At 35.6% G+C, this 25895-nt stretch overlaps 3 protein-coding genes across 3 annotated transcripts; 2 read left to right on the top strand and 1 right to left on the bottom strand.

The window, feature by feature from the left end:
* The first annotated feature begins 2937 nt into the window (after positions 1-2937).
* On the top strand, positions 2938-8367 carry LOC137822631 (uncharacterized). Its single transcript, XM_068627554.1, has one exon. The coding sequence runs from the start codon at positions 2938-2940 to the stop codon at positions 8365-8367; it is 5430 nt and encodes a 1809-aa protein (XP_068483655.1).
* Positions 8368-12254: 3887 nt separating this feature from the next.
* LOC137828147 (cyanogenic beta-glucosidase-like) lies at positions 12255-15832 on the bottom strand. Its single transcript, XM_068634602.1, has 13 exons — positions 15637-15832; positions 15409-15478; positions 15205-15263; positions 14529-14604; positions 14351-14428; positions 14166-14253; positions 13820-14075; positions 13592-13707; positions 13260-13477; positions 13109-13140; positions 12915-13017; positions 12724-12832; positions 12255-12632 (listed from the first exon to the last, which is right to left on the bottom strand). Exons 1-13 carry the CDS (start codon positions 15793-15795, stop codon positions 12440-12442), a joined length of 1557 nt encoding a protein of 518 aa, XP_068490703.1. The 5' UTR covers positions 15796-15832; the 3' UTR covers positions 12255-12439.
* Positions 15833-24403: 8571 nt separating this feature from the next.
* Positions 24404-25895, top strand: LOC137822615 (uncharacterized). The gene is made up of 3 exons (XM_068627531.1): positions 24404-24730; positions 25129-25300; positions 25594-25895. Exons 1-3 carry the CDS (start codon positions 24404-24406, stop codon positions 25893-25895), a joined length of 801 nt encoding a protein of 266 aa, XP_068483632.1.

Raw genomic sequence — 25895 nt, 5'->3', positions numbered from 1 at the left:
AAACACATACTTAGAAAGAAACTTTTTCCTATTTATATTTCATGTATAATCATGTATGCATCACACTAGATAAATACTATACACAAATTAATATTTTACCACAAGTGAGAAAAACTCATTATAATCAATCATCTTCATTTGTAGAAAATCTTTTGACATTATTCATGCCTTGAATCTTTCCTTCTCCGCACTTAGTATTCCTTCTTGTTTTCTTCAATACACAATTGCATCCAACCATATTTTGATTTTTAGGTAGCTCCACAAGTGTTCACATGTGATTATTCTTCAAATATTCAAGGTTTTCCTCATGGCACTTTGTCATTGCTAACTTTTTATACTTTCTTGTGCTCCTTGTGAAATTTCTTGGGTTTAAACATTTTCTTCATTATAACTTCCACAAGCCAACTCTTTTCACTAAAATAAAAACATGAAATAAAAATCAATTTTAGAGACAAAAAAAAAAGTTGTTATAGTAACTAAATTAGAGGTCATATCAGAAACTAAAAAAATGTTTATAAATTAGTTTATATTATTTTTAAATGGTTTTTAAATTGGTATCTAATTAGCAACAAAGGTTTTAACTACCAATTATCTAGTTTTTAAATTTGGTAGCAAAAACATTGGTTGTTAATTAGATACCAATTTAAAAATCATTTAACAATAATAGAAATTAATTTAAAAATCAAATTTTTTTTAATCTATAAAATGATCTCTAATTTAATCACTATAACAACTAATTATTTTTTTTACTAAAAATTAGTTTATATTTCATAATTTTCTTGTAGTGTTTTTTCCACTTGCAATCTTAGAAAACAAAACATTATTAACATATGTTCAAATGGTGGTGCAATTGTTTTATTTCATTCCTTGTTTATCCTCCAATTTCTTGCAATAGATACATTTAGTTTTGTACATTTCACCAACTGTTATCTTTTCAAAGTGTTATCCCATAACACTTTTCAACCTTTCTTTTTCAAAAATTCTGTTTGTTTTGTTGAATCTATTTCACCAGTTACTTCTAAAGATGGTTTCACAAATTGATTCAATGGAGCTTGACCTGCATTACTGGAACCTAGAAAGGGAGTTGGTTATTGTGAAGATGGTAGGGTTAGTACTTGTATATATTGATTTTCGTACTCATCTTCTCTCCAATTAACATTAGTAACACATGAGAAAAAAAAATACAAATGAAACAAAGTTAAGTTTAAAAATATTTCAAATGTTTCCTTGTTTCCTTTCTCTAAATGAGATTTTTTGTTTATAATATATCATCTAAACGAAATCATATATGAAGAGAAAATTTAAAATAATAATAATAATTAGAATTTATAAATGCATCTTTCATCATTTTTAACTTAAATTTACGTTGGTAAAAAAATTAGAAAACATAATTTCTTTTATATTAAGAAAGTAAGAGTTTACAATATTAAATACTGGAAATTGAGAATAAGATATCTTCATGTGAAAAGATAAAAAATATTAAAAATAAATACAAATAATTAAATGTGTGTCTTATAAACTATTTGATTTAATAAAATTAATATTTGTTTGATTTAATAAAATTAATATTTGTGTTTCTTATAATATCATTTGAATGAAAAAAAAACTTGTAAAGAGAAAAGTGTCTTGGATTTCTAAGTTTGTTGATATTAAACTAGTCAAATAATTGAGAGATAATAATTTGTACTTTTTTAAATGATTCCAAAGAGAACAATATAAAAAAAAAATTAAATTATAAATGTTTTAATAACTAATATGAATCTATATAGGGACAAACGATATAGGGAAGTTAATAAAGATGGAGATGTGACATAAATGTATATACATATTCTCTATCCATATACAATCAATAAAAAAAAATTATTAAAATTGAGACAACTTGAAATAATGTCTACGAAACAAGTTTATTTGTCATTTTTAGTTAAAATATAACGGTAAGATATAATATTCTCATTAATAATTATCAAGTTTTTTTATTATAAATTTATTAATATCTTAAATTAAAATTAATGGTGTTAAATAAAATTGCATATCTGCACAGTGTATATGTTATCCTAATCCTGAGTCAGCAGTGAGATTGAAAAGAAAAACATTACATGATCTAGTATTGCTATAGTTATCAACTTGTGACATATATCTAAGTAATTGAAAAATAATGTTAAAATGAATCAAAGACTATAAATATGTACTTGTTCAAAGTAATAAATAATTTGAGAGTTTATCAACGAACTAAAACAAGTTTTTGAATCCAGATTAAGGGGGACGGTTGTGGGGTTAAGATTATACTTATAAATTGCAATTCATAACGGATAAGTAATGTGTACCGGTCCGCATCGGACGACCGCAGGATACTCATGGTAAAATCATCACAAAACCCTGCGTCTTATACGACTCTTCGTCCTTCCATGACCTCTAGCCGGACGAACGAGTGGTTTATGTCGAATAAATCGAATTTAATCCAGAACGTGGTTACACGTGTAGAAAAGAGCAGTTATAACAACCATTGACGAAGTAAAAACACGTCCTCTAGACCACTCCCCTGGTTTTCAGGAAACCACCAGGCACGACCCAAAGACCACTAAGCATGTCTCTAACCATCAACTGATTGGCCCACATGGCCAAGGCCCAGGTCAACCTACTAAAGGGACTTCTGAAAAGGGGGGAAAGGTACGTTTTCCATACTATCAGAGAATTCTCACTTGAGCACCATCGCTGACTTGAGCGTCGGAGTGCAATCGCAGGTACCCCCGCCGGCCGACCGAAGCACGCGAAGAGAAAGAAGACTTGAAGAATAGGACAACCAAGAGTGAAGAAGACACCTTGTATCGACGTGGATCAACATTACTCAGTCCCCAATATCCATACAGGTACAATTGGCGCCCACCGTGGGGCCCGAGTAATCATTATTCCCAGACCCAAGGATCCCAACAGTTGAAGATGGACTCAACGGCAAACAACAACAATGATATCTCCGAAGAGCATAGGACCATACTCCAAACCCTCCAGATTCAGATGCAGGAGTTACTCCAAAAAGGAGTCATCGATCAACTTCGCCAGGATGAAGAAAGGAAAAGACGAGAAGAAGAGCGTCAACAACACGCAGAGGAGATAGCACAATTGAAAGAACAGAACAAGAGATTGTTGGATAGACTTGAGCAATCTGAACGCGAAGGGCATTCACGTGCACCTTCTCCATCACCGTTCCAATCAGGAACAAGAACAATAGCCCAGGCTATACCTCACACGTCACTCGTTCAACACACCCGTCAGAGTGCAAAGCCAGTAACCCCAAACGAGGTAGCAAACCCGAAAGGCCATCCGTTCACTGATGACATCATAGCCACTCCTCTCCCTGACAAGTGGAGGGGCCTAACGATAAACCTTTATGACGGTTCCACAGATCCAGACGAACATCTGAATATATTTAGAACTCAAATGACCCTTTACACAACCGACCGAACGGTATGGTGTAAAGTCTTCCCCACCTCTCTCAGGGAAGGCCCCCTTGGATGGTTTTCGGACCTTCCACCCAATTCCATTGCAAGCTTCGACGCTTTGGAATTGAAGTTCACCACGCAATACGCCACAAGTAGACCTCATCGGACATCCTCCATGTCTCTTCTAAATGTCAAACAAGAAAGGGGAGAATCATTGAGAACATTCATGAACAGATTTAGCAAAGTGTGTATGAACATTCGTAATCTTAATCCAGAAATAGCCATGCATCATTTGGTCTCGGCCATACTACCAGGAAGGTTCACTGAAAGCCTTATCAAACGACCTCCGTGCAATATGGATGAATTAAGAACAAGAGCAACAAAGTTCATGCAGATAGAAGAACATATTGACTACCATCGAAAAACTTATGCTGAGAACACGGACAATAGCAAAGGAATTCGTCCCCCCACAATACCGACCGACCGAGAACGACATCGCCCCAATAGGGGACCCCGTTTCCACAACTACACTCCCTTGATTGTACCAAGGGGTAAGGTTCTCGACGAAGCACTGCAGATTGAATTGATTCCGACATTGAGGCCATCACAAACCCCTCCCAATGCCGACACCAGTAAACGTTGCCAATACCATCGTAACTATGGCCACACGACCGAAGGATGCCAAGCACTGAAAGATAAAATTGAAGAGCTCGTCCAGGCCGGTCATCTGCGCAAGTTCGTGAAAACCACCATCACTGCACCCAGGTCACCCCAGCGTGATCATGATCCCCGCGAACGTTCGGGACGAAGAGACGACCGGACCCGTGACAACCACTATCGTTCAAGCAGAAGAAAAAGAAGCGAAAGTCCGATCAGACGAACGAGGCCTAAAAGCGAAAGCCCTGAACGTAGAAGTCGAACTAAACAAAAAGTTCGCACAGTCATCAATACAATCGCTGGACCGGTATCGCTCGGTCAGCCCCCTCAAGAAATTAATTACATTGCAGGCGGCTTTGCGGGTGGAGGATGCTCTAATTCGGCAAGGAAAAAACATTTGAGAGCAATTCAATCCGTTCATTCGACTCCCACACAACGCCGACCGCATATACCACCAATCACTTTCACTGACGAAGACTTCACAGCAATCGATCCATCTCAAGATGACCCCATGGTAATAACTGTGGAGATAGATAAATTTGCAATTGCAAAAGTTTTGGTAGATCAGGGTAGCTCGGTCGACATCCTATATTGGGAAACGTTTAAGAAGATGAAGATTCCAGAAGCAGAGATACAACCCTACAACGAGCAGATAGTTGGTTTCTCAGGGGAAAGAGTGGATACGAAAGGATTTATCGATCTATACACCACGTTCGGGGATGATTACCTCAGCAAGACCATCAACATACGATATCTACTCGTTAATGCCAATACATCGTACAATATTTTGCTCGGTCGACCATCTATCAACAGATTGAAAGCCATTGTCTCAACTCCTCATTTAGCTATGAAGTTCCCCTCGGTCAATGGAGACATAGCAACCGTACATATAGACCAGAAGACAGCACGAGAGTGTTATGTAGCTAGCCTGAAGGTGGAGCCGACCCGAAGGCTTTATACCACGTCAGCCGAACGGACCACAGAGCGAAGAGGTCGGTCAACAGAAAGACGCTCCAGAGGAAGAGAATCTAGAAGACACTTGGTCGCTTTAGTCGATCTAGATCCTCGACTGGATGATCCCCGAATGGAAGCAGGAGAAGATCTTCAACCCATATTCCTTCGGGACAAAGACCGGAAAACATACATGAGAACATCCCTCAAACCAGACGACCGAGAGACGATCGGTAAAACATTAACAAAGAACGCTGATCTTTTCGCCTGGACGGCTGCAGACATGCCAGGGGTAAAATCAGATGTGATTACCCATCGATTGTCTGTTTATACAGAGGCCAGGCCGATCGCTCAAAAGAAAAGGAAACTAGGTGAAGAACGGCGGAAAGCCGCACGAGAAGAAACCGACAAGCTAATTCGAGCTGGTTTTATTCAAAAGGCCCACTATACGACATGGCTAGCCAATGTAGTGATGGTAAAAAAGACGAATGGAAAATGGAGAATGTGCGTAGACTACACAGACCTTAACAAAGCGTGCCCAAAGGACTCGTATCCTCTACCTACTATCGACCGGCTGGTCGACGGTGCAGCCGGTCATCAAATCCTAAGTTTCCTTGATGCTTATTCAGGTTACAATCAAATACAAATGTACCACCGTGATCGAGAAAAAACCGCGTTTAGAACAGATTCTGATAATTTCTTCTATGAAGTCATGCCGTTCGGCCTCAAGAATGCAGGAGCCACATACCAACGACTCATGGATCACGTATTCCACGACATGATCGGTCGGAATGTAGAAGTATACGTTGACGACATTGTCGTCAAATCAGACTCTTGCGAACAACATGTTTCTGACTTAAAAGAGGTTTTTCAAGCCTTGCGTCAATACCGCATGCGTTTAAACCCGGAGAAGTGCGCGTTCGGCGTAGAAGGGGGGAAGTTCTTAGGCTTCATGCTCACACATCGGGGTATAGAGGCTAATCCAGAAAAATGCAAGGCAATCACCGAAATGCGAAGTCCCAACGGACTCAAAGAGATCCAGAGACTAGTCGGCCGTCTCACTTCGTTGTCTCGATTCGTACCTAAGCTTGCCGAACGAACGAGACCCATCATAAAACTTCTGAAGAAGACAAGTAAATTTGAATGGACAGATGAATGTGAACAAAATTTCCAACAGTTAAAAGCATTTCTGGCATCTCCACCGGTCATCCAGAAACCGAACGCACGGGAACCCATTGTGGTCTACCTCGCCGTCTCCAATGAAGCGGTGAGTTCCGCTCTGGTACAAGAAATTAAAGCGGAAGAACGACCGGTATATTTTGTAAGTCGAGTCTTACATGACGCAGAAACCCGGTACCAAATGGTCGAAAAAGTTGCCTTCGCTTTGGTCATCACCGCACGACGGATGCGGATGTATTTCCAAAATCACAAGGTCATTGTTAGGACTAACTATCCCATTATGAAGATTCTCACCAAACCTGACCTCGCCGGACGAATGATAGGTTGGGCAGTCGAACTGTCAGAATTCCACATCGAATACCAACCCAGGGGAGCCATCAAGTCCCAAGCCCTCGCCGACTTCACAGCAGAACTCACTCCCTATCTGACCGAACGGACTCCCCGATGGACACTATACGTAGATGGGTCATCTAACAGTCGTTCGTCCGGAGCAGGAGTTGTACTTGAAGGACCAGGGGAGATTGTTGTCGAACAAGCCATGAAATTTGAATTTAAAACTTCCAATAATCAAGCCGAATACGAAGCTATAATCGCAGGTTTGCATCTGGCGATTGAATTGGAGGTAACAAATATAACTTGTAAAAGCGACTCCCGTCTAGTCGTCGGACAGCTTACAGGGGAGTATGAGGTAAGAGAAACATTACTCCAACAGTATTTTCATTTCGTAAAAAATCTTCTAAACAGGTTCAAAGAAATCTCCTTCCAACACGTACGGAGGGAAAATAATACTAGGGCGGACGCTCTATCGAGATTGGCTACCCTAAAAAAGAAAGGCGCCCACCGGTCGGCCATACACGTGACCCTGGCTAAACCAAGTGTTGGTACCGAAGAATGCATGGCGACTGACACCCAACCTAACTGGATGACTCCCATAAAACAATATCTTACCGATGGTGTATGCGATCCACATTTGGAGAAAACGATGAAGTTACAAGCCGCCCGATACATACTGATTGGCGAAGATCTTTACAGGAGAGGGTATTCCCGCCCCCTCCTAAAATGCCTTGGTCCAGAACAAGTCACTTATGTAATGACCGAGTTACACGAAGGGATATGCGGAACCCATTCAGGAGCGCGGACTATGTCCGCCAAAATTCTGAGAGCAGGATACTACTGGCCGACCTTACAAGGAGACTGCACTGAATACGTTCAAAAGTGCGTGAAATGTCAAGAGTTCGGCACCCTATTGCACCAAAAACCAGAGCATTTGCACTACATCCTATCCCCTTGGCCGTTCGTGAAATGGGGAATGGATATTATCAGACCTTTCACACCCGGAAAAGGGCAATGCAAGTTCCTACTGGTGGGTATAGATTACTTCACCAAATGGATTGAGGCTGAACCACTAACAGCCATCACCGCCCGGAACGTACAAAGCTTTGTGTGGAAAAACATTGTCTGCAGGTTCGGCCTACCTCAGATCATTATCACAGACAACGGTCGACAGTTCACCGACCGTGGGCTAGCTGAATTCTATGAGAAACTTCACATCAAACATATAACGAGTTCGGTCGAACACCCTCAAACCAACGGTCAGGCGGAAGCCGCCAACAAAGTTATTCTCAATAAGTTAAAGAAGAGACTTGGCCCGTCCAAGGGAAATTGGACTGAAGAATTGTTAGAGGTTCTGTGGGCTTATCGTTGTACTCCCCAGTCAACAACTCAAGAAACACCTTATAGCCTGACGTACGACACAGAAGCCATGATTCCGGTCGAAATCGGCGAGCCTTCACTACGCCGACAGACGTTAGACCTAGACTTAAACAAGGAAAGTCTACTAGTCGGCCTCGACCTCATCAATGAATTAAGGGACAAATGCAAGATAAGGGAAGAAGCATGCAAGATACGAGCAGCACGAAGGTACAACTCCAAAGTGAAGCCACGAAGCTATCAGAAAGGAGATCTAGTTTGGCGCATGCGCAGCGACGCCCGGAAGGACGGAGGAAAGTTTTCAAGCAATTGGGAAGGTCCGTTCCGCATCTCCGACACAGCAACAGGAGGAGCTTATTACTTAGAATATTTGTCAGGAAAATCTGCACCGAGAACGTGGAATGCCACGCATCTCAAATTCTATTACAGTTGATGAATAAACTTAGTGCACTCTTTCCTCGCTCGGTAGTTTTATCCCTAAGGAGGGTTTTCTACCGAGAAGGTTTTAACGAGGCACTTTAAATCACCAATCTTGGTCAGAAATTTAGTTAATTCACCGTTCATTCGGTCGGAATACATAACGAAAGTTATCCGAATTATAACTTAAACGTTATTCACCAATCTTGGTCAGAAATTCAATTAATTCACCGTTCATTCGGTCGGAATACATAACGAAAGTTATCCGAATTATAACTTAAACGTTATTCACCAACCTTGGTCAGAAATCGAAATTATTTATGCCTCGTTCGGCATCAGAATTATTCAGAATTATTTATGCCTCGTCCGGCATCAGAATTATCTTATTACTTTAAGGTAATCCGAATTATTTATGCCTCGTCCGGCATCCGAATTATCTATTAATTCATTAACCGTGCGTTCGGCCAGAATATATAACGAATTATAACTTCAACGTTATTCACCAACCTTGGTCAGAAATCGAAATTATTTATTAATTAACCGTTCATTCGGTCGAGATTATATAACTACGGCTATCCGAATCATATACTTCTTCAAAACCCGGATCTATGCTCACAACAATCTCTGCAACATAAACACGAAAGTAAGAAACAGATACGCTATTAGCCGAACGACCGCAAGAAGAAGGTGCTCACCTTTTAGTTCCGCCTACTGCTTGGACGACCCATAAAGAGCTATCAGTTCCCACGTAGGGGCCTACACGGTAGTTGATTCACGACCATCAAAATTTCTTGGTCGATGGGAGACAAAGATTCCCAAAGCCGATGGTCAAGAGAGGTGGGATTCTCCGTCCAATAGAATGGAAATTTTGTGCCTCCAGCAGCATTATAGAATAGATTTCGTGCACCGGACGACCGCAGGGTACTCATGGTAAAATTATCACAAAAACCCCTGCGTCTCATACGACTCTTCGTCCTTCCATGACCTCGAGCCTGGGGGGCAAGTGTACCGGTCCGCACCGGACGACCGCAGGATATTCATGGTAAAATCATCACAAAACCCTGCGTCTTATATGACTCTTCGTCCTTCCATGACCTCTAGCCGGACGAACGAGTGGTTTATGTCGAATAAATCTAATTTAATCCAGAACGTGGTTACACGTGTAGAAAACCCCTGCGTCTCATACGACTCTTCGTCCTTCCATGACCTCGAGCCTGGGGGGCAAGTGTACCGGTCCGCACCGGACGACCGCAGGATACTCATGGTAAAATCATCACAAAACCCTGCGTCTTATACGACTCTTCGTCCTTCCATGACCTCTAGCCGGACGAACGAGTGGTTTATGTCGAATAAATCGAATTTAATCCAGAACGTGGTTACACGTGTAGAAAAGAGCAGTTATAACAACCATTGACGAAGTAAAAACACGTCCTCTAGACCACTCCCCTGGTTTTCAGGAAACCACCAGGCACGACCCAAAGACCACTAAGCATGTCTCTAACCATCAACTGATTGGCCCACATGGCCAAGGCCCAGGTCAACCTACTAAAGGGACTTCTGAAAAGGGGGGAAAGGTACGTTTTCCATACTATCAGAGAATTCTCACTTGAGCACCATCGCTGACTTGAGCGTCGGAGTGCAATCGCAGGTACCCCCGCCGGCCGACCGAAGCACGCGAAGAGAAAGAAGACTTGAAGAATAGGACAACCAAGAGTGAAGAAGACACCTTGTATCGACGTGGATCAACATTACTCAGTCCCCAATATCCATACAGGTACATAATGTATTTGAATAATTCTCGTCAAGGGATAAGAATAACCTATGTTCCCAATATTCTTCTGTCCAATTGTCGGTGTCATTAGAATTATCATATCCATGATATTTTTGTTTTGACACTCAACAACCCCACCACAAAAGTATTTTTTAACTTTATCTTTTTAATTCCAACTTTTGAACAATATTAGACTTTTTTTGTTAACAACTAATAGTAGAACACGAGACAATGTCTTATACCATTATTTTCATTTCTCCGAATAATTACAAAAGAAATGTTTCCATACTCACAATTTTAAAAAAAGTGGAGTGAGAATGTTAACGTCTTGTATTGAAGAAGTGATATTTGTAATAATTTTTTTCTAATTTGAATGTGACATTGATGTCATTTATCTTATCATTAAGGCTTTAACCATTAAAAAAAAATCTCTTATGGATTTTACAAGATGATGTTTTATTGCATTACTTGTTAAAGTTTTATTATCTTGTTTTTTTATCAGCAAAAAATAATAAATAAATAAATAAGAAGTATTTTATGAATATTTCAATCCTTATACAAAAGATCTGTTGAGTCTCTAATCTTCTAATCTCCTAACAAGAACAGAAAAAACCTACAAGCAGTTATCTCTTATAAACATTGACTGACCTCATGCAAATCAAAGGTTCAAGACACCAATCTGAGTATGAAAAACTTACTCCATTAGCTTTAGACAGAATCCATGACAAAGCCTTCATCTATGCTATATTGAAAATTTCAATATGATTTATCCTGCCACCTCTGAAAGTCCTCTTGTTCCTATGGAACCACAACACTCCTACAACTACTATCCACATTCCGCCCCATATCTGACTAACACTTTTCTTGTACCACTCATCCTTAAGCTTTCGAAATGTTTTTTTTTTTTGCTCCCTATGATCTGTTGCTGTTAATCTCATCCACTCGTAGCACTTAGACCACACGAGTCAGGCAACTCTACATGTTCCAAAAAAAAGGGACGTGGTTTCCTCTTCCTCCCCACACAAACAACACATAATGGTATTCATGCATAACCCCTTTCTAACCAAGTTTGCTTCAGACACTATTTTGTCTTCCAAAACCTTCCAAGCTATAAGTTGTGAAGATGGTTGTGCCTTCAGCCTCTAAAAAAACTCATACAACTCATTCTCAACCCCCTAAACATCTTCTTTAAGGACTTTGTTCGTTGATTTTACCGTGAACACAACTAACTCTTTGTCTTTCCAAGCCCAAGAATTCTCCTTATCTAACTTTACTCTCTGATCCCCTAAGACTTGCATCAACTGTTGTTCCTGATTCTGATCCCATTCAAACAGATTCCTTCTCCATTTGATCTTCCAATTCCACTCTGAATTTTGTGACCTCTCCCCCGCGTGCCAAATGGATGAACCCTTGTTGGAGCTAATGGTGAAAAGTCTCGGAAAGGCGTCCTTGAGATTCAAGTTGCCTACCAATTTATCCTCCTAAAACCTTATCTTCCTCTCATTCCCAACCTCCCAAGAAAAAGTATCCTCAAATTTATCTTTCCACTCGTCAAGAGACCAAACCTCCTTCAAGTCCCTCCACCAAAGAGAATTGATTATGCTCTTTCTTCGACTCCGAAGATCCTTCCAACCTTCATATTTTGAATCTAGAACTTCTTTCCACAAACCTATCTTCTCAAATCTTAATCACCAGATCCACTTGTCTAACAAGATAATATTAAAACGCATTAAATCTATCATGCTATGCCCTCCATCCTCTTTTGACTCACAAGTTTTTTTTTCCACGAAATCCACGCAGTTTTCCTGCCTTCCAATCCTCATCCCCACAAAAATATATTATCTTGGTAACACATCATGCATTCTTGATCTGGTATCAACATTCTTATAGTTAGGAAGTGTAATTTTTTATCTGGTTTAGAGAAACAATATTAGTTTTAGACTCAGATAGATTGTGTATAGATTTTTTATATTATTTTTAAAGGATTGAAGCACCAAATATTCCTATTTAATATTTTATAATTAAAAAAAAATTCTTTGTAACACATCATACACACGGATTGATTTAATGTCATTTTCTTAAAATGACGAGGCATTGCATTCTAAGGATAGCTTGACATAAACATCATAATGTATTTAAATAACCAAACATTTCATTCACTATAAATTCGACAGTACATTTATAAGAATTACAACTCATAGCTGATAAAAATAAAAGAATACAACTTCATAAGAAATCCCCCCAAGAATAAAACAATATCCTAGCAATTGCATATTTACAATATAGAATTGTGAAAGATTTTTGAATAATAGTTTAATTACATGGAATCATGAAGTTTGGTTTCTATTTTGAGAAAATCCTTGAACCATAAAGCAGAAAGCTTTGGGTATCTTTTCAAGCCATTTTTGTAATCAACATAGTGTATTCCAAATCGCATGATGTAGCCACCTTCCCATTCAAAATTGTCTAAGAGTGACCACGCGAAATACCCTTTTACATTTACACCATTCCTGTAATATCCAAATTAAAAAAAAAATCAGAAAAACTGAAATCACAGACAAACAAAATAATCTCTTTAAAGACATTAAAAATATTACTTACTTGATTGCATCCTGAAGATAATATAAATGACGATAATAATAATCAATTCTATATGTATCCAAGAGAGATTCTTCAAGTGATAGTGATGGATCATCATATTCATTTACACCTACATACAGATGTAAACTGTTACTTCTTCTTTTTCACAGCATTCAAATGGAAAAATAAATGGGACATTCAAAGTTATTTACCATTTTCAGTAATATAAATTAAAGGATTGTTGTATTTCTCTTTGATGTATAGCAAAATTTCACGAAATCCTTTTGGATAAACGTACAACCAGTCTGAACCAACCTGCATAATTATGAAAAGTAAATATCTTTATTAATAAGAAAAGCATTCTAAAATAGTAAAGCATTTACAATTTGGTCACAAAGAAGATTACATTTTCACCAATGGGTTTTCCGTCACGCACAACTGCAGTAACAAAAACAAAAGACATGTAACAAAGATCAGATTCAACACATATATAATATATCTCAAATTCAACATGTATACATAAATAAATATGTAAGTTATTAGACAAGCCTGCTTACATGAAAAATTTACAAGGGAATCTGTTATGTAATTGCCTCTGACATTTCTTAATTCAGGTGCATCAGAGACATAATTCGCAGTGTAGTAGTTTATGCCGAGAAAATCAAATGAATTGATAAGCAATCTGGATTGCTCCTTTGTAAACTTTGGTAATCTTGATTTTACCAAGGAACGCATGCTTTCTGGATAATCTCCTCTTGTCAGTGGATCCATAAACCTGGTAGAACAAATGAATCAAATTGATAACTATTAATGTCTATTTTAAGGATGTTGTGCATGAGGTAACTGAGACATGTACTTATCATCCAAAACCTGATAAAAAAAAACTTACCATCCAAACAAGAAGTCAATAGCTCGTTCAGCAGCCTTTTGATCAAGTTTGCTTTCTGAGAGTGGCTCGTACCAAATAGAATACAGTGTTATGCCTATCACACCATTCTGAAATCTCTGCATATCCATAGTTTTTTAACAAAATTATTTAAGTACATGTTCCAGTTTATAACAAACTAGTTAATTAACCTGATACAAGGTTGTCTACTAATAATAACTAATTAATAACCTGATACTTTGTCTTGTACAGATTAACAGCTGCAGCATGAGCAAGAAGTTGGTAATGTGTAGCCAAATAGGGTTCAGTCCCAGAATCACCACCATTGCAATCAAGATTCAACCAAGAAGAACATCGACCTGGGGCCTTTGCCCCTACTGCATAACCCTTGACACTGAAAGTCCATGGCTCATTCAAAGTTATCCAGTTCTTCACTCTATCTCCAAATTCCTTGAAACAAAGTTCTGCATAATCCTGGAAATCTTTCCTGTATTAAAAACAGTGTGATTTAGAAACGTTCCAAAAACATTTTAGCAAAGCATTCAAGTGGAAATGCTAATTAAATTGCATCACTTACACAATGCGAGGACTTAAGAAACCACCATATTCATCTTCTAAAGTTTGAGGAAGATCCCAATGAAAAAGAGTCACAAATGGTTCTAAACCTGAAATAATGTTAATATATGATGATTATAGCATTAAATGTGTTGTCTATCATCAATAATATGAGAAATTTCTAAATAATAAAGCTTTTATTCTGACCATTTGCCAGTAGCTCATTGATAAGGTTGTTATAATAGTCAATTCCTTCTTGGTTTATTCCTCCACTTAGCTTTCCATCTGTGGATATGAAGTTTATTAAAATAAATAAATGATTCTGTGAAAGACCCAAACAGGCAAAGTTTAGTCCAAAATAATCCTTGATCTATATTTGACTTACTCGGAAGTATTCTTGACCAAGATATGGAAAATCTATAAGCATCCAAATTCATATCCTTCATAATCTGAACATCTTCCTGCAATATAAGATGCAAAAAGACTTCATGTTTAGTTGAAAACGATGGAAAACAAAAGATACCAACACTTATTTTAATTTTGTATTATTTAATATTTCTTTCTTGGTTGAAATTTCAACGGTCTAATCAATTTATTTGATTAGAATGTTCCAAAGATAATAATCTACAGGTTGATAACAAGTTACTAGTGGTATCATTAATAGAAGAGTAGTAATGATCGTGATAAGAACATGACAATGGTATGAAAGACTTTGAATGTAACTAGAGAACATGACGTGTATATTGCAGGAGAGGGAAGGATTCATTTGACTCCTTTGTTTTATGTCACTTTCGATCCTTCTGTGAGGAATAAATAAGAGTTTGATTTTATAAAGAATAAATCCTGAAAGATATACATTTTTTTATAAAAGAGTTAGAGCACCTAGAATGCTTCCATTTTAATCTATAATATTTTATTTTTCGTTGCTAAAAAAATTGATGGTGATAAGAAATTTGGGAAACCAACTTTACTTTAATATCTAATAAACTTTCAGCATTGCTTTTCATTGAAGACTATAATTAAATTACATCACAAGAAACATAAACTTTGAATCGGCAAACCTTGTAACGATGATACGAATCCACGGCAGCATCTCCATTGCTTCTGTCCTCTATCCTTTCTGCATGTTAATTAGCATATATGAACAATTGTATAAATTTTGAAAAAGAAGATATTCAGTATACCAAAAAGGGAAAATCAAACATACATATACATATATATATATATATATATATATATATATATATATATATATATATATTTACCTGGATATTTATGAGTGAAGGTATCCCAAATACTTGGTGCTCTACCACCCTCATTTGCTGCACCTTCATACTGCATACAGACAAACATACATACATACATTATCATGTGAACCGAACACCAGAAAATAAAGCTGATAAAAGAGCTAAAACATTTTAACTTGTAACGTGGAAGGTGTTTCATATGGGGTTGAAGATTGATAAAACATAATGATTATTATGTGTGTGTACCTGATATGCTGAGGATGCTGTACCAAAGATGAAGCCATTTGGGAAAGTGTTGCGATTCAACAAAGCTATTTCTGGAGTAATGGCCCCGCTTTCTGTGACAGTAATGAATAAGGAAAGTAGAGGAATGAGAGGAAGAAGCACGTATTCTTTGTATGCCATATCTGCTTAATTGTGTTTGATTTTTCTCGCCAAATGGGTTCCTTTTATAGAGGAAAACATTTATCCACTTTCAATATCCAAATATTTATTGCTGTTTCCGTCCTAAGATTAAATCAGTCAGAGATGTTTTTTAAGGTATGATGGCTCTGGTCGTTGGTCAGAAAAGATTACCAACTTGGGCAAGGATATTTATGATAAAAGTTACTATTACACTTAAACTAACTTGGATAATCGTATGTATGGTCGAAAAATCGACGATTGATATTATATATATATTTGCTGTTAAAAAATTGAAGAGAGGAAAGAACTTTTTCTTATTATTGACATTCTAGTTGTCTGTCGTCAAATGTTTCATGGCATTCAACTTTTTTATTTGAAAAGCTTCAACCTTACGAATATTAAAGAATAAGATAATAATCTGAAATTATTATTGTATTCTTTGCTTCTTCTTTATTTCATCATATTACATGTAATTTCCATTAAAAAAGTTCTGTTTAAATTATATATTCAGTCAAGATTTTGTTAAAACCATATCTATATATATAGTAACTATTTTTCCAGAAAGACGGTAAAGTTCTTTTTCTAAAATTTTATTAAGATTATATAATGAAACTCAAAACCGTTGTTTCACTTAGATTAGACCACATTGGCTAAATATAGTATTATCTTCTAAGAACTTTTGAAAGCTGTAAACGAAAATTTTAAGGAACTGTGGTCAACAAATTCGTCTTACGTAAAACTATGTTGTTTGCTGTAACCCTGCGATTTGCTGCTACAGTAGATTCTGAGTCTTGCCCTCCAAACATGGATAACACCCTCTTCTTTTTATATACAGGTTAGAGCATTCTTTAAATAATCAATTTCTATCTATTTTTTTATTTTTACTGATAAAAAAAACAGAAACAGAAAAGCATATGTATAAGGGTTGTACAAATATGCAGATAAAAAAAAACAGAAAAGCATATGTTGTCTTGCCCTCTATTTAGACGCCATAGCCAGCAGACATATAAAGACAAGTTAAGGTCTTCATTAAATAATTTTGTTATAGTGTAGAGCTGTGAAGATTGATGCGTGCATGTTGTCCTTGCACACACCAGAATGGCACCAACTAATTGGAGATAAAGCAACACTCCAATTTATATTCTTATCTCATCTTTTAGAAACATTAACTTCAGTGACACACATGAAGCTTTTTCTTGTGATATTATATCTCTTTGGGTACACACATGAAAGTTTAGTGCTTTATGCATACTACATATGCTATCTTGCATATTTGTGCAAAAAAGCATGAAGTGGAAAGGGAAGAGACAAATTATGAGGAAGGAGCAAAAAAAATCAAGGAAGATAAAGAGTAGGGAAACGGATTTTCGTGTTTGAAACTTTTTGTTAGTAGGTATTGTGAAGTGATGTTTTAGGTCTTTCTTGGAATAACAAGTTTATTAGGTGATTTAATTTTGCAAGTTATATTATATGTATTTTTTTTTATAAAGTTGGAAGATAGTTAAGGAGTCCTTTTTAATTTAATTATTTTTTATTATTTAAAAAAATCTTATACATTTGTACTCTTTTAAGTTTTAATATTTGAAATATTGTAGTAATGCATCTAATTCAGTTAACTTGATCTTGGGAATATCAAAGCAAAATTCCTTTTGTGACTAAAAGAGCATTAATCAATACACCACACAAATTTTTTTATTATATTAAAATTTTTATTATACTTATTATTATTAATAATAATATTAATATTATTAATTACATACGGATTTTGGCTGTATGTAATTCAGATTTTTCTTGTAGTGAAATTAGACTGTGTGCTTTTAGACTTGAGACTTTTAGAGTAGTTTTGTTGGTTTTAAAGTAGTTTGGTTGATTCTGTGTTTGATGGTTGTTTTACTATGTTGTATAAGGGTTTGATCACTTCTAAAGTTATCTAAATTTATTTATTTATTATTATTGATAAAGAAAATCTCAAAATATTCTAAAATTTATAGTTTTTTTTATTGATTAAAAAAGATCAACTTCAATGACAAAATTATCATATGGTGAAACTAATCAAAAAGACCTGACCTCTCATGCGATTTTACCTATTTAAACGATATATTTTCCTTTGGACTGAATGTAGAGAAAAATAAAATAAAACAAAAATTTCTAATCAAATCAAAATTTTAATTTAATTGATAATAGAATTTGACAATTAGATTTTGTTTTCTTTTCATCTTTATATAAAAAATTCTTACTGAATAATTCTATCAATAAATAAATAAATATATATATATATATAAGTAAGAAAATAAGTAATTAATTGAGCCATCTGATGGAGGAAAACAAGGCAGAAAATAATTTTGTTAATTAATTAAATCCTTAAAAGACCTTGACCTTTATGATAAATATAGGTTGACTAGTTATTATTTTGATTAGGAAATTGGTCCTACCTTTATCTATTTTCGTGAACCTTTTTCCCGTAGGACTTCTGTGATTGGGAATGTGGTCCTTCCTATTCACTTTTCCTGGATTTCTCAAGACTTCGACTGAGGAAAATCGTTACTTTAGAAACACGAGTCCTCACATAAAACTAAATCAATTTTTAAGTCAAATTTATTTATAATATAGTTAAATATTTATATAAGTATGGTTTTCTAAAAAAAAAATCTTATTGAAAAAAATGGTTTAAATATTTTTGAAAAGAAAAATCCTTATGACTGAATCTTCCTATATAAAAACGTGTATAATGGAGATGTTGGTTATTGAAGAAGTAATAGTTTCGCAAAAGTGAGGAACGAACACGTTACCTCAATTACACGTAGAATGTTTCACAGTTGACAATTTTGCATTCACTCATCATAGGTTGCAAAAAGCACACAATCTGCCACCGCGTACTTCGTTATCCAGCCACGCTATATTTGCGTCTGAAATTATCGCTAAAATTCCATACTTATCATATATACATATACGTCTCTAACATTTTTAATTTTGTTATACTAATGACTCATAACCCTATGTAATTAAGCCTAAAACTTATCTCAAACATAGTTAACGGATTTGCCACCTCATTTTAGAGGCGGATACACTTTAAAAGTTGTTATCCAGTAAGGACGATCAACTAAAAAAAAAATGTAATTGTAACTTTCTTTTATAAAGATTAGAATATATTGATAAACTAGGTGGATGGATATACCCAATTCATAAATCATCTTGAGAATAAGAGATATCTTGAGCGTGCGACTTAGTGACATAAGTTCTAAAAAATTTAATTATGATAGATGATGGGTAGGGGATTTTGTAGTCAATACATTCAATGGATCAAAGCATGTTTAGAATCTTCATCCATATCAGTTCTAGTTAATGATCGTCCAACAAAGGAGTTCAAACCTTCTAGAGGCCTCAGACAATAGGATCTGATAACATCATTCTTATTTTTAATAGTAGCTCAAGACTTATCGAGGTTAGTAAATCAAGCTACTAAAAAGAATCTATTTACAGGTCTGAAGATAGGGTAAATAAAATAGAGGTGGAGTTACTTCAGTTCACGGATGATACACTATTTATGTGTGAACCATGTATCCAAAATATAAGGACTATTAAAGCAATACTTAGATGTTTTGAAATAGGATCATGTATCATAGAGAACTTTCATAAAAGTAAAATCGGTGCATTAGGAGTGGAAAGAAATGTGTTGGAATCATTCTCATAAGTCCTCTAGTGTAGGATTATGGATTTACTCTTCACATACCTAGGTCTGTCTATTGGGGTAATCCTTCAAAGCTTTCCTTTTGGGAGCCTGTGTTAGAAAAGTTAAGAAATAAATTATCTTAGTGGAATGGTAAATGTTCAGCCTTTGTGTTGGATGTGTCTGTCTCATTAAATTTGTTTTGAATGTTATTCATTTATATTATCTTTCATTCTTTAAGGTCCCAGTTGGCATTTGCAAAATGATTACTAAGATATAAAGGAAATTTTTGTGGGGTTAGAGAACTGAAAGGAGGAAAATGGCTTGGATTAGTTGGGATAATATATGCAAACCTAAATTGGAAGGTGGGTTAGGTATCAAACACACTCACAAGTAAAAGACACTATTGGGAAAATGGAAATGGAGAATGGGATCTCCAGAATCATAATTATGGAAAGTAGTTTTAGAGTCGAAGTACGGATCTTGGAGACACATAACTCTTCGCGTCACAACTCTAAATGGTGGAGTGGTCTAGACAAGGTGTGTGAGGATGAACAGGGAAACAATTGGTTTGATACCAACATTGGGTGGCAAGTAGGCAAAGGATGTGGGAAGACACTTGGATTGACAATTTGTAGTTGAAAGCAAGGTATCCTAGAATTTTCAGTAACTCGATTACCCAAGATAAATTGTTGGTTAAGTTTGGAAATTGACAAAGTGGTAGATGGGTATGAGATCTTAAGTGAAGAATAGAGTAGTTTGAATGGGAAAGGTCACAGGTGGCAGAATTTACCTTACATTTAGACAGGGAGGATAAATGGATATAGAGAGACCCACAATCTAATATATATGTTGTGAAATCAACTTATAAATTATTGACCAATGTGAATATAGGTACAACTTGCGAGAACTTGAGTCCTTTGGAGTTTGACAGTAATACCCTCAGCTTAATGCTTAACGTGGAAGGCACTAATGAACAAGATTGCTACTAAACATAATTTGAGTAGGAGGGGGGTTCACCTTAGAGATACACTATGTGCCCTGTGAAGAGGTGAAGAGGAAATAGTGTCTCACCTTTTTATATCTTGTCTCGTGTTATATAAGGTTTGGAATTTGTGCAATAATTGGTTGGGGTAAGTTTTGTTAGTCAAAAATCAATTAAAAAATGATAGATGACAAAAACTAGTAAAATGATATATATATATATATATAATTTAATTTACTAATATTATACTTATATATTTATCATATGTTTTCATATTTATTAAAATAAATTATAAATTTATATTGTTAATATAAATGTGGAAATAATGACATTATTTATTTGAATTTTAATATTAAACATAAATATATGTAAATGATAAAACTAAAAAATGCATATACACAAACATAGAATTGTATTTTTGTTAGTGATAATAAAATGCATCAACTTTAATAATAGAGAAAGTACTAAAATTTTTAAAAAAAATGTTCCATGAAATGAAAAATAGAGAAACCTATATTATGAAAATTTCATTTCTGATTTTATTAATTATAAGATAGTACAAATACTTTTCAGACCCCTCTCTTTGATATTTCCACTTCTAGCACTTTACTATTTGCATCATATACTTAATATATCTGCACCATGTTTTCAAAAAGCCGGGGCCCATTCCCATCACCTATCTGCAGGTCATTACTTATGCACTGCGTTTTAAAACATGGGGTCATTCAACTGGCCCATAACTTTTGCTATCTACCATTCTTTTTATTTTATACACCCACATCTTTTATTTTCTTTTAAAATATATATATATATATAATAATAATAAATATTTTTTTAAAAAAAAACTAGATCCATCAAAGTACTAAATTTTTAATGAAAATTTAATTATTTTGAAAATCCTATAATTATTATATAATAATGTATTTTCGTTTAAAACATAAAAATTATTTATGTAATAAAATTTACTTAAATATTTTTTACATTATTTTATATTTAGAAATTAATTTATTGTCAGCTAAATTGCCAAACATTAACTAGTAGTTGTTGAAACTTTTAAATTGAGAGTTAAAAGCATACAACTCTAGACTTTTTTTTATTTAAAATTAAATAAAATCTATATGAATTGTGTTGGTTTTGTTTGAACATCACAAGAAGAGGAACAATTTCTCAACAAAAAAAAAATCCACGAAACTGACACTCAATGCTCTACCAAAATTTCTCAAACCAAACCAACATCTCATTCAACAACAATGATAAATCGTAACACTAATAAACCACAACAAAACCGCAACAACAATGATAAACAACTCATTTAAATCCAAATCAAAATTGAAGCTTCAATTAAATTTATCTTTGAGCAATCCAAAACCAAAATATGTATAAACCGAAGCTTCCTCGGAGAGAATACGTACATAAAGAGGGAGCTTGGAAGATGGAGTTGATATAACAAAATAAATAAATAAAACAATTACAAAAATAAATGAAGAGAAGAGAAAGATGTGAGCGAGAGAGAGCACTAAAGAGAGGAAGTGGCGGAGTGGAGGGAGGGACCAGTGAAGCAGCGAAGAGAGGTTGCGACGGAGGAGGGAGAGAAAATTAGGTTTTCAATTTTGAATTTTTTATTTTTATTTGTGGAGAATCTGAGCGCGAGCGAGACAAAGCCGGTATTTACTTAGAAAAATGATAGAATGACAACCTTACTCTACTATACAACCTTCTTTCTATGTTTAAAATTTCAAATTTTATATGAAATGACAAAAATACTCTCTTTTATATCATTAATAAGGAGTTGTATAATGGAACAAAATGTCAACATATCATTGCTCATTTACTAAACAAGTGTGTCAGAGGCAAAACCTATAACATAGAACTTGCGTCGATCAAGTCAACTTATTACCAGTAGCTCGTATACGCATATCTTTACTTTTATTTATTTTATTAACGAAAATTTTATGATAAATATAATTAATAAATATTTTACTATATTAACATTAATATTAATAAATATAATAAATAACACTTACATTAGCATTAATATTTTTATAAATTATTTTAAAATTAAATAAATCAGACAAATTTATTGGATATTTAAATCACATTTTCATAAAATCTTCAACATTTATTTAAATCTTAATAAAATCAACTATAAATTTAAGCAAACAAATTTAATCTATAAAAAAAAAAAATTAAACTGAACATAGAGTGGAAAAGAAAACTCACTAAGATTAAAATATTCAGCATATATTATTTCACAATTTAATAAAGCAATAAATATATCATAAATTAAAATAACGAGAGAAAATTTTGGAAACCAAAATTATTAATATTTATATTTAAAACACTATAATTTTCAAAATATATAAAATAACCTTATCAATTATAATAATATTCAATATTAGATTTATTCTTAATCGAAAAGACAAGTTGATTCTTGTTTTCAAAGCGAATTGACAAGTAAAGTCGGTACATTTAATAAAGAGGTTTTGTGATCTCTCTATATTCATCTATTTTTAATGACTTTAAATTATTAGAGGTTTTACTTTAAAAAAAAATACAAATATTCGTTGTCTTTCTCTTGATGAACGAAAATCTTAGCAGGGTGTGATAATGTTATTGTTTTTTTGGATGTCCTTCCATTGCTGCTAATTTTATATGTATAGAACACATAAGAGTATGTATACAAATTGTTTATCTTTGTTCTCGTGGATATAGATTGGAGGTTTAGATAGCTTGTCTATCAATTAAATGAAGATTTGAGAGAATTAGTAGATATCTCGTTGGTTGGCAGGAAGTTTACGTGGTATAAACCAAATGGTATGGTGAAGAGCACAATTGATAGGGTTCTTGTGTCAAAAGAATGGCTCGATGTTTGGCCCCGTTGTCAACAGTTTGTCCTAAATAGGTCAATTTCAGACCATTGTGTAGTTGTTCTTAAAGAAGTGTCTGTTGACTGGGGTCCGAGACCTTTTAGGTGCTTTGATGTTTGGCAAAGAGACAGTAGATTTAAAGACTTTGTGAGGAGGAAGTGGGTTAGCTATGATGTGCAAGGACGTGGAATTTATATTTTCAAAGAGAAACTGAAAAAGCTTAAAGTGGTTTTAAAAGTTTGGAACAAAGAGGTCTTCGGGGATGTTAACCTTGCTAGTGAGGAGTTACAAAAGAGGATTAATGTGTTAGATGCACAAGATGATGATAGAGGCTTGGTTGAGTCTGAAAGGGAGGAAAGGAGAACTTTGTTAGCTGACCTTAATAGATCTATGTTTAAACAGGAGGCGGTTATGTTCTAGAAAACAAGACAAAAGTGGTTGAAACATGGAGATCTTAATACAAAGTTCTTCCACTCACCCGTGAAGTGGAGAAGGGCGAGGAATGAGTTACATGGGATGTTTGTTGACGGCCGGTGGTGTGAGGATAAGGAGGTGATTAAGGACAAGGTCAAAGTTTTCTTCGAAGAAAGGTTTGCCAGAAAAGAATGATGTCAAGTTAGGTTGGACAACGTTAGGTTCAACTCTATTTCGAAAGAAGATAATGAGTTATTGATTGCCGATTTTTCTGAAAAAGAAATTAGGGATGCGGTATGGAATTGTGATAGTTCTAAGAGTCCTGACCCTGATGGTTTTAATTTTGGGTTCTTAAAGCATTGCTGGGAAATCATTAAGTCGGATGTGGTGTCAGCAGTGAAGGATTTCGCATCTAAGAGTCATTGGCCTAGAGGTTCAAATTCATCATTCCTATATCTTGTTCCAAACGTAGAAAACCCTCAGCAACTTGGCGAATTTAGACCTATTTCGTTGGTCGGGTGCCTATATAAGATCATCTCTAAAGCGTTGTCTCTACGCTTGAAAAAGGTGATTAGTAAAGTCATTGATATTAGATAGTCAGCTTTCTTGGAAGGTAGGGGTTTGTTAGACAGTGTGTTAGTGGCGAATGAGGTTTTGGAAGAATATAAAAGGAAAATGAAGAGTTGTGTTTTCTTTAAAGTTGACTATGAGAAGGCATATGACTCGGTAAGTTGGGATTTTCTCTATTATATGCTAGAGAGGTTGGGCTTTTGCGCTCAATGGATTCGTTGGATTAAGGGGTGTTTAGAATCTGCTTCAGTCTCGGTGCTTGTGAACGGTAGTCCATCTAGAGAATTTACTCCTGGGAAGGGACTTCGTCAAGGTGATCCGTTAGCACCGTTTCTTTTTCTGATAGTTGCGGAAGGGTTGGCTAGGGTTTCCAGGATGGCAGAAGAGAAGAGTTTGATTGACAGTCTGGAGGTTGGAAGGGATAAAGTGAAGGTAAATATATTACAATACGCTAACGACACTTTATTCTTTTGTAAAGCTAATATAAAAAAGTGTCTTCAATATGAAGGCGATCTTACTCTGCTTTGAGCTTGCTTCTGGGCTTAAGGTCAATTTTGTGAAGAGTATTATCGGTGGGCTGGGGTTGGATCAGAGCTTGCTTTAGAGTTTTGCGGCTATTCTAAATTGTAAAGTGATGGTAACTCCTTTTGTTTATTTAGGGTTGCCGATAGGAGGGTGTCAAACGGGGTGCGTTTTGGAGCAGGGTGATAGAGAGAGTTCAGGGTAAATTGTCAAGATGGAGAGGCAGGTGTCTGTCGTTGGCTGGGAGGATTTGCTTGTTAAAATCAGTTCTCTCCTCAATCCCGTTATTTTTTATGTCATTGTTTAAGTTACCTTCTGTGGTGGCAGAGAAGTTAGATCGAATACAAAGGAATTTCCTTTGGGGATGGGGTTCCGATGGTAGGAAGATCGCTTGGGCCTCTTGGAAAAAGGTTTGTGAGCCTCGTGACTATGGGGGTCTAGATATTATTAACCTAAGGTTGTTTAATTTGGCTCTTTTAGGTAAGTGGGTCTGGAGGTTGGGTACGGATAAGGGTGGTCTGTGGAAAGAGATCCTCGTTTCTCTAAGTATGGTGGGTGGAGAAGCTTGAGAGAGGAAGGTAAAGTTGGTAGGGGCTCTCTTTGGTGGAAAGTTTTGAAGGAGGTGTGGGCTTCAGAGGGTTGGGGAAGAAGTTTTGAAGATGGGTTTGAGTGGGAAGTTGGTGAGGGGAGGACTATCCTTTTTTGGGAGGACAGTTGGTTGAGTTGTGGAGCGTTGATTTTCCTAAGAATTTTCTCTCTTAGTGTGACAAAAGGTGCAAAGGTGGCTGAACTAGGGAATTGGATTGATGGTATTTGGGTGTGGCACTTTGAATGGCGTAGACCCTTTTTTGAATGGGAGAAACCTCTGGTGGAGCAGTTCTTTCAGTTACTACAAGGGGTGAAGTTGGAATCGGGAAAGGCAGATTGTTGGATTTGGAAGGCAGGGGGGTTTCATACTTTTACGGTTAACTCAGCCTATATTCAGGTTAGGAAGGATAGAGTTGGGGAGGTTTCTCCAAATTACAGTAAGTTGTGGAGGTGCAAAGCTTTGCCTTCCGCTTTGGTCACTGCTTAG

This window comes from Phaseolus vulgaris, chromosome 11 (assembly GCF_000499845.2).
Source record: "Phaseolus vulgaris cultivar G19833 chromosome 11, P. vulgaris v2.0, whole genome shotgun sequence".
NCBI classification, from domain to species: Eukaryota; Viridiplantae; Streptophyta; class Magnoliopsida; order Fabales; family Fabaceae; genus Phaseolus; species Phaseolus vulgaris.
Note: the sequence above shows the minus strand (reverse complement) of the source record. Positions and strands in the feature narration are given on the sequence as shown.

Excerpts from the sequence above, each read along its gene's own strand:
- LOC137822631 (XM_068627554.1), top strand. The coding sequence starts at position 2,938 with ATGGACTCAACGGCAAACAACAACAATGATATCTCCGAAGAGCATAGG.
- LOC137828147 (XM_068634602.1), bottom strand. The coding sequence starts at position 15,795 with ATGGCATACAAAGAATACGTGCTTCTTCCTCTCATTCCTCTACTTTCC. Across the intron at positions 14,254-14,350 it reads CAATGAGCTACTGGCAAATG|GTTTAGAACCATTTGTGACT; the intron begins GTCAGAATAAAA and ends ACATTATTTCAG. Across the intron at positions 13,708-13,819 it reads TGTACAAGACAAAGTATCAG|AGATTTCAGAATGGTGTGAT; the intron begins GTTATTAATTAG and ends ATGGATATGCAG.
- LOC137822615 (XM_068627531.1), top strand. The coding sequence starts at position 24,404 with ATGAAGAGTTGTGTTTTCTTTAAAGTTGACTATGAGAAGGCATATGAC. Across the intron at positions 24,731-25,128 it reads TTGGAAGGGATAAAGTGAAG|TTACCTTCTGTGGTGGCAGA; the intron begins GTAAATATATTA and ends TCATTGTTTAAG. Across the intron at positions 25,301-25,593 it reads GTTTAATTTGGCTCTTTTAG|GTGCAAAGGTGGCTGAACTA; the intron begins GTAAGTGGGTCT and ends GTGTGACAAAAG.